The sequence below is a fragment of the Leptonotus elevatus genome, chromosome 14 (genome assembly GCF_054856555.1).
Source record: "Leptonotus elevatus isolate MCC_2025b chromosome 14, RoL_Lele_1.0, whole genome shotgun sequence".
Classification (NCBI taxonomy): domain Eukaryota; kingdom Metazoa; phylum Chordata; class Actinopteri; order Syngnathiformes; family Syngnathidae; genus Leptonotus; species Leptonotus elevatus.
The window spans coordinates 17,597,594-17,618,566 of NC_141252.1; the positions used below are offsets into that span (position 1 = coordinate 17,597,594).

A 20,973-nucleotide genomic window follows, 5' to 3' on the forward strand; every position below is an offset into this window, starting at 1 on the left:
AATTATTTGGAAATTGACAAATTTCCGGTTAGTAATCCAGTCAGTGTCCTGTCGAGTATTGATTACGTCACATATGCGACAAAGCTCACTACTGAAGTTGTACAGACGCGGAAAATGAATACAAATTTGAGAAGAGATTTCACGTGTAAATCGTGATTATTTGTTTGCCGTCTGTTAGAATTAAATTCATTTTATTCTTAGCAATGTGGGGAATTAGCATTCACACGGTTTGTTTAAAGTAGGAATTATTGTAAATTGTGGATTTTGAAGATCAGTATTCAGTTCTAACCATTACGCAGGAGCGAATTTTGCCATGGGTTCCAGTATGATATTACGCTTTAAACTGTGGATTGGTTTTATTAATCGAGGATCTTCAGCCTGCCTTGCGTTTCCATACACAGCACAAATTCAGTGCTCCAGGCACTGGAGATGCGGCCCTGAATTGAGGGAAAACAATAGTAGACAGACCAGTGTGCAGGGCAAATTGAAGGATAGCACCTTTAGACAAAGGACAGATGGAGCGGGCAAGAACTTTACTCTCCTGCAAAAAAATTCCGTCCCCAAATCTGTGTTCGCTGCTGGGACGGCGAAGAGGACAGCAGAGATCATGAAGAGGAAGGCTGGTCTTGTCCCAGAGGAGGAGAATCACGAGGAGCCTGCGAGAAGGACAAACGGGAAGAAAAGTGAGACAAACTCAACTTTCAAGACTCGATTAAGCTTCACTATGCTATTGCTGTTATATATTTTGAGTAAGAAAAATAAATAAATCCATGTGTGTGTTTTTAAGACAGTTTTAGTTTTTTGGGGGTGCTTGAAAATATAGATTGAGTTGGTTACCTAACATTACATTTTGTAAGAAATTGCATGCACTTTATCAATGTTGATGTCTTTTACAGAAAAGCTGCAACCTCCTGACCAGCCACTATCGGTTGAGGAATGGAAGAAACTGAAGGAGTCTCTGGGAAATATGGAACGATTTGACTCCTCCATGATGTATGCACTGGTAAAATCCAGGGCAGAGTTGGGTATAGCCAAGTAAGATGACCTGAAGGGGTTTGCTATGTGAAGTAGAAACTCAGTGGTTAGATTTAGTAATCAATTGCAAATGTTGTATGTTCTGCTTTGCGCAGGTCCCTGCTGTCATTTGTTGCCACAGAAACAGGAACACTTCCCTATAAAGTTCTATTAATGTATCTGACACTTTGTGTGTACTGCAATCATGACAAAGAAGTATTTGACGTCTTCGATATTATGCGCGAGAGTTTCCCCACTTTGGATACCGGAGCTTATAGTCTCTTTATTAAGTCTTTCAGCCGCACAGCAAGGTGGCGAGAAGCTCTCAGCATCCTACAAGACCTTAAGAAGGTGAACAATGTTGAAGTTGTTAAATCGCAGTTTGTTGCATAATGCTCAGCAAGCTGCAGGCCAGTTGAATGACAGCGGCTGTATTGTCATCTGATGTTAATGTCATCTCCACAGGTTATTACCCCATCACCTCGCAATTATGGGGACATAATTGCTGCAGCCATGCAAAATCGTGATCCAAGCACTGCCTGGGCTCTTTATGATGAATTATTGGCAAAGGGTCTGAATCCACAACAGGAGACTTGGACCTCTCTGTTTGAGAGAGTGAGCATAGAGGAAGAAGAGACCAAGTTGCTGAGCGAGCATCAAGAGAGGCTGCTGGGAATTTTGCTGTATATGAGGAGCAACCAAGTTTACCCGCAGCTCAGTCTGGCTAGCAGCATCAAGACCTGGTTCGAAAGGTATAACAAAGATGATGATGTGAGTTAAAGTAGAGATTTTAGTGGTTAACTCATTTGCTCCCAAAAACTTATATACGTTCTATTTTAAATGTTTTAAGTGTCCCAAAGACGTATTTATACATTTTTTAAATGTTTTTTTTATGCTAGAGCATACAGAAGGCTTTGATGCAGCCTCTAAACTGCAGAAAACTGGTCAAGCAATGGTAGTAATTAGAAAAATGGCCAGCAGGTGACAGAAATGTATAAGAGATCAACCAGGGCCATGTTGCAAACAAGCTGATTTCCCCACAGTTCTAGACAGGTTTGTGAATAATGATGAAACTTAGCTATATTCTAATGCTAATTGTTGTAAAACGGAAACAGATAGAAATATACTTTTTTTCCTGATGAAAGAAGAGACTTGAATCTCCCTTTTGATAGGTTCCATGTTTTTATAGCAATTGAACACAATATTCTGTGGGCTTTGCAAAAGCAGTCAAAATCCAGTAAAACTGCCGGGAGCGAAGGGGATTGCTTCAGTGAAAATGGCTGGGAGTGAATGAGTTAAAAGAAGTCAGATGAAAGTACTGTACTGAAATTTACGTCACTGTGTCCATGGGCTCAGCTTGCAAGTGTCACCTGTTTTCTGAGTTTGGTCATGTGATGTTCAGCAGCAGTTGACAACAGGTGGCAGTAAAGGACAAAATGGCGGACTTGTGGGATGGATTAAAACAGGTGGATTTTTATGTGTAATTCATATTCTGCAAATGCAATTACAAAAAAACTTATTGCAAAGAAAATGTTTTAATATTGATAACCAGAGGCTTAGTTTTCCATTAGGCAAGGCAGGCAATTGCTTGGGACCCCTTAGCCATCAAGGGCCCCCACAGGGTCAGCAGATTTGACACAAACCACATATCCTTCACATTAGCAGTGCAGCAATGTCAACTGACAGTCTCAAATTCCCTGAGTCTGGTGGGGTTTTTTTCTTCAAAAACAACACAACAACAACCATGCATAGTAAGGCTGGTTATTTTTTGTAAATGATCATAAATAGTAGTAAAGCTTTTATCTAAGAGCCAAAACAAAAACGACCATGGTGGTTTTTTTTTTAATGGCCATGTAAGGCTGATTTTTGTTGTTGTTGTAAATGACCATGCATACTAAGGTGTTTGGTAAAAGAAAAAAGATGTTTAGTAAGTTAAAACTGCTAAAGCTTTTATTTACATTTTTAAAATGACCATGTATAGTAAGGCTTTTTTTTTAAATTACCATTTGATTAGTAATTTTATTTTTCTGTTTTCTGCCTCACTTAGAAGGATTCTTGCTAAAATTAAACAAACTAAAACAAAACAAGTCACTTGAATGAAGCACAATTAATGGTGATTGTTTATTGAAGATGCAGATGTGCAATTTTAAAATGATGTACTATATATACTACAAATGGCCGCCGGGACACCCGATCCCTTCTTGCTCGTGTCCCCTGGAGAGTGTTGCTACGCCACTGTTGATAACTCATTATGACATTATTTTTCTTCTATGTGATTTTCGTATTTTCGGCTCAAATCACTGATTACTTCTAGGAATCCATATACCTAAAAATTAACTAATGTACACATAAAAAATAAAAGTGCTAACAGCAAGTGTGAATAATTAACTTAAAAGAGTAAAGCAAGTTGAGTAGAACTCACAAAATAAAGTGAAAGCATCCTGTCAATCTTTTTTTTTTTTATATATATATTTTTTTATGTTAGACCCAAATTGGATTGTGTCACATTCTGACTTGATTTCTCTCCGCTCTCATGGTCTATCCTCTATTTACAGTCATCCTCGACAGACGTGGAGGGGAACGTGGAGCAACGCCTCACCAAAGTAACTACACCAGTTTTTTTTTCTCCCTTCAGAACAGGTTTTCTCCATTTTCCTGAATGATTTTGAAGAGCTAAAAAAACAACAACTAATGTAGCTACTGTGTGTGCGTATATTGTTGTGGGCGTGTAGCGGTGTGTGCAAAAGTTGTGGAACGCAGTTGGAATCCATTCAGCTGACTGCTGAGGAGTACCAACAGCTGAAAAAGAAAGTCATGGCTGACATCATCCAGGGACGGGATGTTTTCACCAACACCACACCAGAGGTCAGTCATATTCATTGTGCACGTACTGTATGTCATTTTGGAACAGAACAGTACAGTAGCATATTTATGCAGCTTTTTAATAGCAATACAGCACTGTTGTCTTTTTAAAATCATATCCTTTCCTTTCAAAGTACATATTGAAGTCTAAAATAGTACTTGAGAACACAACACAGGAACTGTTCATGCTCCTTTCTTCTGCTAGATGGCGTCTTTAGATCATATACAGCTGCAGTTGCTTAAGATTAGTTCATGTACAAGACAAGTACACTTAAAATGTATTTCTTATTTTATTTTTTGGGACTCATGCCCTCACCCTTACTGTCCAGTGCTTACTTTATTAATATAATATTGATACAGTTATAAAAGGTGCACTGTCCTTACACAGAATTGATTGTATTATGATGCTGAATAATATTTTTGGTGGCTATAGAAATAATGAGTCAAAAACATTTCATAATTTACTTTTTTTTTCTTCTTTTTTTTGTTTTTACTGCTGAACATTTTGTAGTTCCAAAAATGCAATGGGTATTTTTTATTTATTTCAAGGAAGAAGAAGAAAAAAAGATCAATGAATATATGGTTAGAATCATTGACTTGTTTCCCCCCATATGCCAGGACAGAAATCTAAATCTTTTTCGTAATTTCGTCTTCTCTTATATTTTCTTTGTTTTAATATAAGTTTTTTTCCCATAAGCTTTGCACCTCCAATTCATCTAGAAAAAAAGGATAGGATTTAATTTTGAGGATCTGCCATAAAAATGCATTGTTAATGTTAATGTTCATCTAGTATTCTTTTTATAATAATTTTTCGCTTACTTTTCTCCAGACACATTTTCCCTCCCATGGTAAAGAGAGGAAGATTATTTTATCTTGCTGACAGTTTTGGCCATGCCGAGGAACATTATCTTGAAGTTTTCCCCATCCGATCAGTTGTTTTAGACATGCCACACACTAAGAAGCAGTAAAAGTTCTGACGAAAGCTAGTCGTCAAACTGTCGTCAAGGTCAGAGAATTTCTCTCTTTACCGAGAGAATTATTATTTTTTGTCTGAACAAAAGAAAGCTAAAACCTAAAGCTTTGTCAGGGCTTCACTGCAGCGAACGTCACTTGCTGATTTTTGTCGGTCTTACTGTCTTCTTTAAGTGAAACACACATCCTTTATTGCCTTGAGATCGGACCACGCACTTGACTATTGAATGTTCAACTTATTTGCTCTCATAAGTCTTGAGGTGCTTTGAAGGTACAGTGTTTGCCATCTCCTCCAATGTATTTGTTTTTTTCTACTTAGTTCCCCACTTTAATATCTAAAATCCATCACTCCGCCCTTTTCCGACTGAGGCCGATTGTCTCAGATTTGGAGGTACTGATCACTCCAGTGACACTTTTAAGATCTCAGCTTGCTTGAAGCTAACAACATCACATCATCTGCAAAAAGCAGAGATGCAATACTGAGGCCACCAAAGCAGAAAGTGGCCCTTGCATCCTTAGATTTTTCTGTATGTTGCCCTCAGATGAAAGTTTGGACATCCCTGGAATAGATCTTGCCAGAGTTGGAGCACACCCTGCGGCCCCCCATTTTTCTTTCCTTATCTATTAAACCGGCATTTTGTTTACACTCCAGAAATGAGGTTGAATGTTCAAACTTGATTGTTAGTTTTTTGCAAATATTGACACATTTTGAATTTGCTGGTTGCAAAGAATCGTTTACCAGCATGTTACATTACTTTTCTTTTTCACAACTCTCAATAAGCGTTTGGTAGATGATGACTACAGATACAGTTGAGGACAAAATTATTAGCTCCCCTGTGAAATTTGAAGTTTGTTCAAGATGTAAAAGTTTTTTTTTTTTTAACAGCAAGGAATTTTAAAAACAGAATTAATCAAGAAAAAACAAAAAACACCTGGGACATTATTATTAGCCCCCTTGAAGAAATTAGCATTTATTAAGTCATTGCACGAACCACTTTTGTGCAGTGATGCAATTTATCTTCATAGGTGATGTGATCAGGTGAATCAAGGGATTTCACTCAAGTTTAAGTTTAAAAAATGGTTTTCGAAGCCAAAAACTAAATCAATTAGTTTGGACTTGAGAAGAAGTATTATTGATGCACGCAAAGCAGGAGAAGGATAAACAAAGCATTTCAAAGTGTCAAGAACTGCTGTGGGGATGCTTCAGTGCATCTGGAACTGCAAATTTTGTAAAGAGGGAAGGAATCGTGAACAAAGAAAAATTTGTGGACATTTTGAAAGAAAACATGAAGCAGTCAGCAGTAAAACTGGGTCTGTGACGTGGTTTTATCTTCCAACATGACAATGAACCAAAACATACGACTGTCTTGGTGAAGAACTATATCAAGAAGACCAAAGTGGATGTAATTGAGTGGCCTGCACAAAGCCCTGACTTAAATCCCATTAAAAATATGTGGGGTGACCTAAAGAATTGACTTTTAGGATGCAGGGGGCTAATAATTTTGACCCTGGTAGTTTTTGTTTTTTTGTGGAATATTTTCATTTCTGTGTCCAAACTAAAATAATGTAAGCATCCACATTGAAACTAGGATGTCTACAAAGGCTGTATTAAAAAAAAGTGTTGCTATGTTTAAAAGTATTTGGGAAATTCTTTAAAAACAATGACATTTTGGTAGAGGGGCTAAGAATTCTGTCCTCAACTGTAAACCGATAATCGGCTATCTGCGCCGATATTGGGCATTTTTACGAATATCGTATCAGCCTTTTTTTTCAAATCTCAGGGAGCAATTTATTTAAAATTTCAGTTAACTTTATAAGAGATGCTAGTACCCTGGGAACCTTCTGAACCATTTGTTTTTGTTCGACAATAAAACAAAGAAATGTGAAAGTTTAAGATTTTTTAAAGATATTTTTAAATTTTGGGAAAAAATATTTACTGTCAAACTATAGAGAGCTATGGTATTTAAGTTTCCATTTAACTTTTTAAGATGTACTGATAACCTTGGTAGCTCCCTAAAGGGTTTGTTAGAAATTTAAAAGGATGTCAATTGTCTAAGATTTAAAAAAAATATATATACATTTTGAAAAACTGAAAAATTGTTAAATAAACATGCCTTAAATGACAACAAAGTCAAGATTGGCATTTGCATTAAAAAAATTGACACGAATATTCCCCCTCATTCACCCCCCACACACACACTTTTAATTTTTTTTAATAAAAATTAATATCGGCTTCAAATATCGGTTATCTTTCTCCTTAACTACCAATAATCGGCATTGGTATCGGCCCTGGAAAAAAAACATATCGGTCTTTATCTAGTGATGACACTTCTTCTTGAGACTTTGTTGGTGGAATTTGTTCCCATTCTTGTTTGATGATCAACTTGAGTTGCTCAACAGTCCATGGTCTCCGTCATTATATTTTGTGCTACATTTTCAATGGCAGACAGGTCTGGACTGCTGGCTGGTCAGTCTAGTACTTGCACTCTTTTCCTGTGAAGCCACACCTGCAGAATGTGACTTGGCATTGTCTTGCTGAAATAAGTAGGGTAGTAGCTTGGATGGCAGCAAATATAAATCCATGTACTGTACTTTAATGCTGGAGAGTGTCATGCATTTTCCTAAAATGATATATATGAGTGCAAATGTATTGAGGGTGGTGTGGACACGTGTGTTGGAATATTACCCACTGCGGCACAATGAGCTGCTCTCACATATCAAGCGTGGAAAGTCCCTGGATAATTACACTGGGACTAGACTGACTGTCTCTCGTCTTCCCTCCTCTGTCCGCACTACTTCCCTTTTTAGTTGATATATTTACACACAAGCAATAAGATATGTTACAGTCTTAGCTACACGCGGTCCAAGTTGGAAGGTTAATTTTAGTGTGCGTTCAGATCTAGTAACAACAGGGTGTTTTTTTTTTGGAGGCATTTTTTTCTGCTTCTATTACTGAATCAATGCAACATGCTTTCACTTTTTCAAGCCACATTTTTATTGTGTATGCGTGTGAGAGTGCGCACAACTTGATGTCCAGGGGAATTCACAGAAGTCTATTTCCACACCGCCCTCAATCTAAAAGTGAAAACAAACACACACGCACGATGTTCCCATGCTGGAGCACAACACGATGTTCCTGCTAGCCACAAAGCTGGACCTCAGTGTTTGAGAACAATTGCAAATGCAGGTGCCGGCCTGAGAGGGTTTTTTTATTGATTTCTTTGGCAGTGTGTGAAATTAAAATCTGGATAATTTCGTCTTTGTGGTTACCGCAGACTTCCTCGCTTGCTCAACCATTTGCTGTGTTACGCTAGTTTATTTAAAAAAACAAATGGATCACAGTAGCATATGGAAAGTGTGGGTACGTGGTAACAAAAACACAATTTTATTCAATTGTAATGTTGATCATATTTTCAAGAGGATCATTTTCAATGCAAATTTGATGCGCTTTGCAAAATTCATGTGAACTCGCTGGAACAGGTCTGCATTGCCATCCATTTCCTCCTCGTCCACTTAAGAATACCAAATCGGCTTGTTCTTCTTTAGAAGTCATCTTCAGTCTGGGTAGGAAAGAGGATATAAATAAAATTGTGAAATGTTATATATATTTATATCAGTGCTGTCAAACTTTACATTTGTTAAATGACTATAGGTTGAACATGATTTGCAAATCATTATATTTTGTTTCTCTTTTTTTTTCCACATGATGTGTCCTCAGGAGTTGGAAAGATTCAAGTCATTTGTGAGGGCGACGCCAGCCTTCGATGTAGTTGTGGACGGTCTTAATGTGGCAAATATCAACCAGGGGCGATCAGCGACGGTAAGGACACATTACAAAAAAAATGTCATGCACTTTTAGCCACACAAGCACAGTTTTATCATTTTGCGGTTTAGAGGTTCGTTCACACTGGGGGCTTTTTTGCAGGTTGCACAATGACTAACAAGGCATTGTATGAACATGTGTGTGGGTGGCATCTTTTTTAACAAACTTTTTTTTTTTTTTAAACATCACCATATCCGTCGGTTTGATTGTGAGTGGCATATGATGTGATCTTTCGCAGACCGACATCAAGTCGGATGAGAGATTCCATATCCATCTTCGTTTATTTATTTCCATAATTCCATTCAAAAAGTCAAACTTTCATAAATTGTAGATTCAGGGCCCACAGTTAAAGTGATTTCAAGACATTTGTTTTTAATCATTATTATGATGATTGCTGTAGTAATTGGCAGTGGTAGAACAGACATTACCACTCCACATTTAATGAATTATTATTATTATTATATGATATGTCATTATGGAGTGAGGCATTTGTGACATAAATATTCACAAAAATGAGAACACCCAATATAGCGTGGACATCATTTGAATTCCTTATTATAAAATATAATAATAATGATATTGGTAGTAGTAATAGTAGTGGCGGTGGCAGCAGTAGTAGTAGTTATTTAAAAATCCTAATTATTTGATAGAAAACATTTTTTTAAAGGTCCCATCATATGAACATGCACTTTAGTGGGGTTTTCTATCAATAATATGCATCGCCGGCCTGTCTACAATCCAACCAGGTATGAAAAAAGTCCGTCCGCGACTTCTTTAGCTTTCTCCTCCTATCTGAATTGTGTGCGTCAAACGGGCAGATTAAACTTCCGTAACCGTTTGACGTCACTAAGGGTTTAGACCAGAAAAGTCTTTTAGTCCGCTTGTTTGGTCCGGACCAAAAGCGGACTTTATTTATTTTTCGTTTGGTGCGGTTCATTGTGCTTTTTACAAGTGGACTATATTGCACAATCACATCGACCCGCATCGACTCACATCACACATGTGTCGACACACATGAAACGAGTCGATGTGACACATCACATCGACTCGTTTCCTGTGAGGGTCGGACTCCGTCAAGGTTGCCCTTTGTCACCGATTCTGTTCGTAATTTTTATGGACAGAATTTCTAGGCGCAGCCGGAGTGTCGAGGGGGTCCGGTTTGGTGGCCTCAACATTGCATCTCTGCTTTTTGCAGATGATGTGGTGCTGCTGGCTTCTTCAAGCCGTGATCTCCAGCTCTCACTGGAGCGGTTTGCAGCCGAGTGTGAAGCGGTTGGGATGAGGATCAGCACCTCCAAATCCGAGACTATGGTCCTCAGTCGGAAAAGGGTGGAGTGCTCTCTGCGGGTCGGGGATGAGGTCCTGCCCCAAGTGGAGGAGTTCAAGTATCTTGGGGTCTTGTTCACGAGTGAGGGTAGGTTAGAGCGGGAGATCGACAGACAGATCGGTGCAGCGTCTGCAGTGATGCGGACGCTGTATCGGTCCGTTGTGGTGAAGAAGGAGCTGAGCCGAAAGGCAAAGCTCTCGATTTACCGGTCGATCTACGTTCCTGTCCTCACCTATGGTCACGAGCTGTGGGTCGTGACCGAAAGAACAAGATCCCGGATACAAGCGGCCGAAATGAGTTTCCTCCGCAGGGTAGCCGGGCTCTCCCTTAGAGATAGGGTGAGAAGCTCGGTCATTCGGGAGGGACTCAGCGTCGAGCCGCTACTCCTCCACGTTGAGAGGAACCAGTTGAGGTGGCTGGGGCATCTGGTTCGGATGCCTCCTGGGCGCCTCCCTGGGGAGGTGTTCCGGGCATGTCCTACCGGCAGGAGGCCCCGGGGACGACCCAGGACACGCTGGAGAGACTACGTCTCACGGCTGGCCTGGGAACGCCTTGGGATCCCATCGGAGGAGCTGGCTGAAGTGGCTAGGGAGAGGGAAGTCTGGGCTTCCCTGCTAAAGCTGCTGCCCCCGCGACCCGACCCCGGATAAGCGGAATTGAAGACGGAACGGAACGGAACGGAACATCGACCCGCGTGACGATCTGAGCTCCCACTGGACAAAAATAACGAGGGCTGAATGCATAACCAAACCCAGAAATAGAGGAAAACATGACATTTCGACGTGCTGCATTACTGCTCTGCATATTTGTGGCGTAATTAGATGCAAGATATTTGCAAGCATCAAGAGTAGCCCATTCAATGGAGGTTCCGCGACGCTGTTTCTAATTTTGGAACTCGACGTCGATTGTGTGCAGTAACCGGAGGAACAGTTGCGCTCCGCGTGCCCCGCCCCCACAACATGCTGACAGCAGCATGGCTAAACAGAATATGGATGATTATGAATAAATTTAGCACAATATTCACTACCGGGCAAGGTTTCCCCCCTGCGATGCTTGGCTACGGTAGCTTGTTAAGCCCAAAAAGGCGCAAATGTCCTGCAGTTGGAGCGAATTAGCTGTGGTTTGTATTCAGACTGCGAAGCGAACCGCACCAAGTGCGTTTGGAAGCAGACTCAGTCCGCTTGTTTATTTTATTTATTTTTTATTTTATTTTATTTTTTTCTCGGAGAGCTCAGTTCATTCGGTAATTTTACCGATTTGACATGTCATCATCATTGCTCTCTTTTATTTTTATTTATTTTTTATTATTTATATATATATTTTTATACATTTGCGTGTGTGTATGTATTAGTTCACCTAAAACCTATTAAAAAATCCCATACCGTTCACCTAAACCGAACACTTCAGAATCCAGTCAGAGTCGTGAGGTTGTCAGGAGACCCGAGGAAGGATCAAAGAAAATAAAGGTCCGCTTGTTTAGTCCGCACCAGGATTTGTTTGTGTGTATTCAGACCTGCACAAAAGGTCCGGATCAGCGTGGGAAACGAACTCTGGTTCGTTTAAAGCGGACCAAACAGTGAGAAGCTGGCTGCTCATACGCTCCGTGGAGAGCAATGGAGCAACAACTATCAGGAACAAGTAGTTGCTTCCTTCGTCCGAGTCTTTGAGAAGACAGTGGATTCATTTTATTTTTGAATGACATGTACCGCCAGCATTTCCCGAAGCACTGTTTTGTTAATGAAAAGCCTGTTCAGAGCTGGATTTGCAAACATGATCAGCGCTTGAAAATCTCGGCTCGTAAACTCTGTACCGTTGTCTGAACGAATACATTTGACTTCTCCATAAAGCGCTCTGTCTGCCAAGAACCTTTCTGCGGCCTCTACGGGGGTATCACTCTTGGACTTAAGAAAGTACACCAATATGGTACCTGAATAATCATCTGTAAATGATTGTGCATATCTGTGGCCTTCTATGCTCGGGGTTCACATAGGACCTGTTAAATGAGTGTGTACTACTCGTTCCAAGGGCTTCTTTGGCCTTGCTGTCTTGCTCTCTATTTCGTTGCTCCTCCCACTGAATAGATGTTTCTTCATAGATCCTTAACCTTCTCTTGAAATCTGTAATAGTATGTTCGTTCTGTGTTACATGCACAGCTAGCAGTTTGACGGAATCTAGTAACTATCTAATCTAGCAAGCCGATCTGCGTTAGCTCATTCGAAATTGCCCTTCTTAGCTTATGAATGTGCAAGTGGCCGAGGAATCTTGTCTCCCACACTTCATACTTACCTTTAGAACCGTCTTTGACGTGAGGATTCCTGCCATTGAGTTTGCCATCGTTGCAGGCTCCTGAACACGCGCACCAATGTCACTCAAGGCCTTTTGAACTGTTAGCTTGCTAAGCTAACCCGTTAGCTGCTTTAGCCTTTGTGTTATACACCACGACTCACGTTTCACTTCTTCCGAGGAACTGCACACGTCCACTTCCCTTCAAGCTGGTACACGTAGCTTTACTGTTAGCCTAGCACGGGTTCCGCGTCTATTCTTCGTGGCAACTTCTTCCGGTAAATTCGTCCCGTGCTCGCCAACATATGTTTTAGCTTGTGTCCAAACTTTTCACTGGGTGACTGGGCCCGGCAGTGTTTCCCACACCATGTTAATACTACCCAAGTCATTTGGCCACCACCATATTTTTAAAAAGTGTCGCGACCAGATATACCGCATGTAACATTAGTTCGCGTCACTCACTTGTGGATCATGAGTTTAGAGGTGACGCAAGTAGCAAGACTGGGAACAACACCCCCTCCCCACACTGCTCGTTTCCATTCACAACATTAGCACATTGGCTACCTGAGCCGAAATCTCAGCCCCTTCAAGGGAGAATGGTACGGCCTAGGCGTGGCCTGGTGCAGCTATTTACATAAAAGGGACACGCACCTAAAAGAGGCTGTTTTGAACAAGGCGTTTTTCTGCTGATTTAGGGACAGCAAAAATATTCGATCCAATGTCAATTTTGACTTTTACACATTTGAGAACTATTTTAGCATGTGGAAAAGTTGAATAAAATGGGCGCTTTAAAAGTAGTGAAAATAGTTACTTTGCCTGGTAACGAGTTACTTTTATTTAGAAGTAATTCAATTACTAACTCAGTTACTTTTTTAAGCAAGTAATGAAAACTACTTTTAAAGTAACGTTCCCAACACTGATTACGAGTAACCGTGGTGCCTATCACAGCTAACTTGGGGCAAGAGGCGGGATGTACCCATGACTGCTCGCCAGCCAATTGCAGATGTTTAATGAACAAAGTGTGCATATGCGCTCTTTCTCAGAGGCTTTTGTGCACATTTCAGTTGCTGGAAGTGGTGTCGGCGCTCAAGCTCCAGGGCCTAAGTGTTCTGGTGCTGGGGAGGAAACACATGCTGTGGCCCTCCGCGTCTTGGGACAGAAACAACATGAAACTTATCCAGGAGAAAGCTCATTGCTTTTTTACTGACAACATGTAAGGGATTACATACAGTAAATGATAGACACAATGTTACAGAGTCGTCTATTTTCAGCTGTTTGTCTTTTTCCATCAGTTCTGAAGATGACCCATTCTTGCTATATGCCTCTTTGCATTCGGGTAACCATTGCCGCTTCGTGAGCAATGACCTGATGAGGGACCACAAGGCTTCCTTGCCGGACGAAGCCACCAGGCGACTCTTCTTCAAATGGCAGAGGGGCCATCAGCTCGTCGTGCATGCACACATGGCGGCCAGAAGGGTTAAATTTCAGGTGAGGAGCCAGGACATGAGAAAGAATGGGAAGATACTGATTAAATGTGTTTGTGTGTTCAGAGTATTCCCAGCTATGACACCATTGTGCAGACTTCAGGAGGCACTTGGCACATCCCCTATGACGACACAGAAGAGCGGAGCACATATGAAGTCCCGCAGAAATGGCTGTGCCTTAACAGAATTAACAGAGAGCGCGCACATTGAAAATAGATCAAGAAATAACTAAATCACTGCCCTCCAATTGGCCTGCAACCAGTCCAGGGTGTACTGTCTTTTGCCCAAAGTTTGGGCTGGGATCGGCTCCAGTCCTAAAGAGGACATGCACGATAAATTCATTATGTCTACTTTTTAATAAAAAATAAATAAATCATAGGCTGTACTTTTCAATATAATTTCATAATCTGGGAGAGTGCATGCAGTCAGTGTCATATAATGGCTAGCATAAAATGATTGCGTCACCTTCAGTGGACTTATCTCCAAGTTCCTTAAAGGTACAGTGTATTTAGTGACATCTAGTGGTGAACTAATAGAATGCAACGATTTTTAAGCATGTGGACTACGGTGCCTCAGAGAGACCACACTTCCCACGGCCGATACTGCATAGTTGGGTATCGGAATCGGTATTGGGGGCCAAAAAACTGTATCGGAACAACACTAGTATCGATCGGCACTCACGACGGCAGCCGATACCAGAATCATTCGCCCTCTTGTGGCCGCTTAGTGGCAATGAAGAAGTGGGCCTCAAGTATGGTCAGAGGCCTTTTTCTTCTTCTTTCTTTTCATGTTCCTGGATTTCCAAGGTGTTTCACAAAATTGCATACACAATATAATAGCTGATGCTTCTTTTTTTTCATATTAAGGAATTAATGCCAGCAAGACTATTCTTCAAGCAAGGGAAATTCTGAGCTGTGATTGGTTGTCTGAGCCCTGAGCAACTGTGATGTAATCTTCAGTCGACAGCAAGTGACAAAATGGCCGCCCCGAGATGGATAAAAATGGCTGGATTTTGCTACATAACTCGTATTCCCAAATGCAATATTAATCAGAATGTCATGTTTAGACAAGTGACGTCACATATATTATTGCAAAGAAATTTTAAGGTTGACTTCCCCTTTAATATATAGAGTAATCTTAATGATAGATTAAACACATTGCCATCATATGCGAATACATTATCACTTTGTTGAAGTGAAACTCTTGAACGGGACTCCCTTATCTTGACTGAAACATCCTGTTGGGCAGAGATTCCCTTCTTTGGAGCACGAGGACGGAATGTGATGTACAGCTGAGTGTTCTTGGGAATTTCCGGTTGGCCCACACTCCAAAGCTTCCTGGTTGACGCTGCCTCATTCTGCACACAAAATTCCCCGCACTTGTCGTCGATGTGTGGCAAGTTCCTCATTCCCAGCCAGCAGTCTGCTTTCCTTGCGTGACAGAATCTTATGTAATAACGAAACATACAAACTCACCTGCTGTTATTCAGGTCAACAAAACCAACAGAATATAATTTCTCTTATTATTGCCGCCTTGATTGAGTTCCATTGTTTTTTTGTGACTGGATTATTTTGATTCAAATGTGTTCCCTTTATTCTCTGTCGCAGTTTGACCACATACAAACAAGTCTCACTGATAAATATGAGGGTTTTAATTTAAATGGAGTGTCGCTGTCAAACATTTACAACCTGTATTACTGTACACAGACTCAGCTTCCATAGAAAATACATCTTTGTATACACAGCATTTACAATATCATACAAGAGAGCTGCTTGTGTGCATTTGTGAATGATTGGCAGCCATAAAAAGCAAGCCGCATGCTCACATGGTGCCTTTCCCGCAATTTGATTGGGCTGCCAGTGTGTTTGATAAGCTCCTACAGCTGCCTGTTAGCTTCTCTCGCTCTCTTTGCTGTCCAGTTTGTGTCACAAGACCTCCGCCACGTCCGTACGCCGTCGGCCGCACCGTGAGGCCTTTTCTCTTCACTTCATCCTCAGGGTCACATTTCATCTCCTGCTAGTGGCCGTTCCACTGGATGTCATCATAGCCCACCTGAAAAACACAACAGCGTTAAGGCTAGCAAACTAGCGAGCTAGCGAACTGCTCGTTACTGGAACGCGCGGCCGTCGTTTTGAGCGCACGCGCACCTCCTCGTCCGAGTCGCTGTCATCCTCGTCCTCGCTGTCGTCCGACTCGCTGTCGGGAAGCTCCCTCAAGTCGGGACGGGTCAACGCAAACAGTTCTTTTTTGATGTCGTCGTTGGCGCGACCGTAGGTGAGGTGGAAGGGGGTGTGGCCGCCGAACGTCAGGAGATTGGGGTCAGCTCCCTTTTTCAGCAGCAGTTTGACTAACGACAGATTCTGCTGGTCGACGGCCAGGTGCAGCCCGCTGCGGCCGTTGCGCTGCTCCTAGAGGACGGGAAGAAAATAGCGGTGACATTGAATTTGAATTCACGCACAAGTGTGGAATACACCTAAATAAAACGTACCTTTGAGTTGACATCAGCTCCCAGATCTACAAGATTCTCCACCAGTGAGAGGAAACCGTGAACTGAGGCCAAGTGGAGGCAGTTCTGACCTGTTGAAGACATCAGAAGCAGCTTAACATCCGACACCACCACAGAGGGAGGGACGTTTGGCAGAGCGACAAGTCAAGCGGAGGCTCTCATGTCTGAATTACGCGAGTCCAAGCTGCCGAAAGCTTGTTTATAAAAATATGTGCAAACATCAAAATTTTACATAAATTTGCGTATTTTGCGTTGACATTTTATTTTCTTATTTTAAGGTTTTGCATAATCTAGTAATAAGATAAATGGAAAAAATACAGGTCTGAAAACAATCAGACAAAAGTGCAATCTAGTTCTTTATTGTAAGCATTTGTTTCGTAATATTTACTAAGATCACGTTTCTTCTTCCCAGTAAGTGCACTACCAACTCAGTGGTCGAGTGGAAGGTTGTGGGTTCAATCCCTGGCTGGGTCATACCAAAGACGTTAAAAATTGGACCCGTTACCTCCGTGCTTGACACTAAGGGTAAATTAGCCAAACGTAAAAGAATATGTGCATGTATTTTAAGAAAATAATTCTATAGATTACAGCTTGGAAAAAAGTCAGCATTACTTGGTTTTGAGTCTAAAAAATACTATTTTCAAGACCACTGTGGTTGATATGGGCTTAGTATTATTTTCTTTTTCAAAATCTTACAGGTACATTTAAGCAAAATGTTCTTGTTCTGTTGGCAGATAATTTTGCTTATTTGAAGTAACAATTTTCTTATTTTACTGTATTTTTTTCCTTAAATGTTCGACTGTTAGTCTCTATAGAGACTAACATAGCCTTAGTGTTGACTTTTAATTTGGACCTTTAATTTTCATGAATATAATCGGCTTAGCAGTGTAAACTAATGTTATGTTGACGTATAACATCACTGAGCGGAAGCGTGTAAATGCAAAAAAATAAAAAATAGGGGGTATTGTACCCTGCGGTACTCCACACTCCCAACACTTAACCTGCAAGTTTTATTTGTTCTCGCATGCTAAAGCAAAATTTTACAACTCCTAAATTGGGGCACTTGTAAAGTGTAATGACTTGTAGTCATGCAAAAATAAATAACTAAAATATGCTGCCTTGCTAAAAACTTACCTTGGTAGTTGCATGCCGCCAGCATCGTTTGGAGATGCTCCGGACGACAAAACTGTGTGAGGACGCTGAAGCACAGAAGGTTGCCGTGGCGACAGGCTATATGAATGGCCATGTCCCCACTGTCGTCCACCAGCGTGGGATCGCAGCCGTCGGCCAGGAGGCGCTGGCACACGTCCGACTGGTTTGTTATGACTGCTAAATGGAGAGGCGTCTAAAGTGGGATACAGACAGAGAGAGATGAACGTCCATTCGATGGCTCTGTGCAGACGGGGGGGGGCTTCACGGGCTAAACACACGTCAGCTCACGCACCTGTCGCTGGTCATTTTGGACGTCGAGGAAGTCTGTGTTCTTGGAGAGCTCAATCATTGTTCGGATGTAGTCCTTTGCCTCGTGGATAATAGCCAAGTGGAGTAGCCTGGAGACAGACAAGGACAAGCTGTTATAAAAACAAAACACTTCCACCTAAAAAAGATGATCATAGTTAAAGGACGCTCAAATGAGCCTTAGGTTTGTCAACTAACTTTTTTTTTTTTTTTTTACACTTGAGGAAGTAACAGGAATGGGGATACTGTGACATTCTGGACACCATTGCAAGACAGTAACTCATTAAAACATATCATAGATGCCATGGTTACAATTCTTTGGAAGAGGAATACATTAGTCAAATAGCACATCAAAGCATTTTTGAAGTGTTGCCAGCCAATGACAATAAGAAGAATAGCTCATGCAACCACAAGTTAAATGACTGGCATCTAATGGTTCCCTCAGGTGCTAGGAAGGTAGTTAACTAACTGGAGTTTTTCCTTTTGTCACAGTTCAGCAGCCTACAATGTTAGCATCTTTTATCACGTTTGTCTATATTTTGTGGCTCGTAGATTGTTTGAAACAGTGCACACTGTGTCATGAAATATCAAGTATTATCCAATTCCACCAAATTGGTCTGAAAAGATGCCAGTGACATATAGCGACAGGCAGAACAATTAAATGAGCTTCTCATAGGCAGAATGAAGTTTTTCTTTCTAATTTATGTGCCTTGGCTCAATAAAATTTGGGAAACTCTACATTAATTGATTGCTAGTTAATCATTAGTGGGATCATGCTGTATTATTTTGTATTTTTCCCCTGCTTAAACGTGACGTAATTGACCTGTGTCCTCTGTGCGGCGTTCACGGAACAGTTGCAACCATTGCAGCTCCAGCTTTTTTCTAAAAGTGGCCCTCGTGCCGGTGGCACATGTTTTTCAATGTATGTGATTTTAGATACTTTTTGACCACTTGTGAACACTTCTTGTTTTTTTGACGAGCGCGAGGGCGCGCCAGTTGGGATTGTTCAGCGGCGCGCATGGGGACTTTCCCAGTCTGACCCGCGGCCATAGTAGATTCCTGCTGATAATGGCCTTTTGGTTACGTGCGAGCCCACTGTTTCAGGCCGCAGCTAAACCGGTGATTACTAACCAAAAGACTTCCAGTGTGGTGCAAGTAGCATCACGTTACTTTAAAAGAAAATGAGAGGGGGAAAAAATCGAGATCCGGCTGAATTGTGACACGCATTTTAATGGCAAATGGGAAGAAAACGCTACCCACAGGAAGGGGCTCGAATTACCTCGCAGACGGGCCCAGTCAGCCGACTAGTAAAGCGAGTGAACAATCGTGCTTCAACTTACGTGTCTCCGTCCTCGCTGACTTGTGTTTTCCATTCTTGGATGTCGGCGGTTGCACAAGCTGCAAGTTGCTTGTTTTGCGACGGCTGGCATTCGAGCTGCAGGCGCCATATCTCGTCCGCGACCGCCTGGTAGTCCTCCTCTTTCAGGGAGTCGACGCCGCTGTCCAAACGCTCGTCCGTCGACGGCTTTCCTTCTTTGGACTCCCGGTTGTAATCCATTTGGTTGGTGACGGTGGTCCTGTGGAGGGCCATGGTCGCGCCTGCTTGTTGTTAGCTGTGATCTCTCTGTGCTCGGTTTGTACGCGAAGCGTCCACAGAATGAGTGTGTGTGGCTGGACTTGCAAGGGCGGAGCTAAAGCCACTAGGTGGGGGATTTCCAGCGAACTGCCACCGAAAATAAACGCCGGCTTGCATCGCTTGGCAAAGAGTGGGGATTTCTAGTGAGGCTCGTGCACGCAGTGCCATGACACATTTGCATGTCGTGTTTGCAATTCCGACAATCACGACCACTTCAATTTTTAGATAACTACCGGGTTAATGTGTGATAACGATTAGCACGTGGACGGTACTGAAGGGAAATTGTGGACTTTCCACGGGCGGCAGAAGTACACAGTGTTGTAGTTGTCACGCTGAGGTGTGTAATAATAAATAGATAAAATAAAGCTTGTGATTTGTGTGTTGCTTGCTATGGGAAAGTAAAATCTATACATAAAAATAATGCTCTCTCTATGGTAACAAATCCTACGTCAACATTGTAATGTTTTTTGGAGGAGTAGTTCGGTTAAATTGTTTTAAAACATAAAGTATGTGATTTAACCTGCCATGATGCCATTTTTTCTTTACTGCTGCTTCGCTTTTGTGTACTCTCATAGTCTAGGCTACTTCTGCTACATGCACTGATTTGCTAGCTAAAAGCTAACTAGAGTGATTAATTGTCAATTGTCATTTGTCAATGCCATTTTGCATCCTGCGAGCAATGGCTCATTCATTCAAATCAAATCTGAAAAGAACAATGACACACAAATATTCATTCGTCACAACTCTAAATGCTGCTTTTCAATTAGGTTTGCTTCTGCTTGTTATTATGAATGTGTTGGATGTATGGATATATGTGAGTTTGATTTCATGAACGTATGACAAACAATGACTTCTTCTCAGCTACATTGGTTGCAAGTTGCTATGGTGTCAAACTCATGACTTTGATGTTGAACATAAGAATCAAATGTTATTTTCTAAAGACCAATTATTTTTAAGTTTTTATTCAAATCAAGCAGTTACTATAAAGAACTTGTGGTACACTAACAAGGGGTCTAAGAATACTGCACCCATGTGAAAATGGCAGAAAAATCACAGCTATATAAACAGATATAAATACTTTCTCCTAGGTGTGGGGGTGGCAAGAGTGACGAAGGTGGCTATGGGCACCCTTGGCCACCATTTATCTCCGCCGCTGTGAACATTACTGGATAATTTTATAAGTACTTCTCATGAATAAGTATTACATCGCTCATTGCGGTTTCTTTGTTTTTAGCAGGCTATTCAAGAGGTTCTCAACCAGGCTGTGTGACGTAACCACCTTTGAGTTACAGTATGTTTTAAAAACAAGCAATGTTCTACAAGTGGGACTAGCTTCACTTCCAGTCAGTTTAACGATAAATACTTTTTAGTATCCAACCAACCATCAGTGTTAATGAGCATATCTGCATTTTGGGAGCAGAATACTCACAAGTGCACTTTTGTTTTGTACATTTTGGAAGAAGATTCGATTTTGAGTAAATCACATGTTACAGAATACCTGGAGAGAGAACACTGCTGGTGCCGCTCAGCTTTGACGGCACAGTGAAAACAAGACCTCTGTTTGAACCTTTGCATGGCGGCATGAATAGAGGGAGGAATGCAGTCAGC

General features: G+C 41.4%; 2 protein-coding genes across 2 annotated transcripts; one reads left to right on the plus strand and one right to left on the minus strand.

Moving 5' to 3' along the window:
* The first annotated feature begins 70 nt into the window (after positions 1–70).
* prorp (protein only RNase P catalytic subunit) lies at positions 71–14,150 on the plus strand. The gene is made up of 10 exons (XM_086094276.1): positions 71–683; positions 897–1,035; positions 1,131–1,365; positions 1,480–1,766; positions 3,570–3,617; positions 3,747–3,879; positions 8,567–8,668; positions 13,346–13,494; positions 13,574–13,769; positions 13,832–14,150. Exons 1-10 carry the CDS (start codon positions 314–316, stop codon positions 13,973–13,975), a joined length of 1,803 nt encoding a protein of 600 aa, XP_085950402.1. The 5' UTR covers positions 71–313; the 3' UTR covers positions 13,976–14,150.
* A 1,248-nt stretch (positions 14,151–15,398) lies between these two features.
* Positions 15,399–19,422, minus strand: nfkbiab (nuclear factor of kappa light polypeptide gene enhancer in B-cells inhibitor, alpha b). Its single transcript, XM_086094278.1, has 6 exons — positions 19,070–19,422; positions 17,716–17,821; positions 17,406–17,616; positions 16,254–16,342; positions 15,913–16,173; positions 15,399–15,817 (listed from the first exon to the last, which is right to left on the minus strand). Exons 1-6 carry the CDS (start codon positions 19,318–19,320, stop codon positions 15,782–15,784), a joined length of 954 nt encoding a protein of 317 aa, XP_085950404.1. The 5' UTR covers positions 19,321–19,422; the 3' UTR covers positions 15,399–15,781.
* Positions 19,423–20,973: the final 1,551 nt, after the last annotated feature.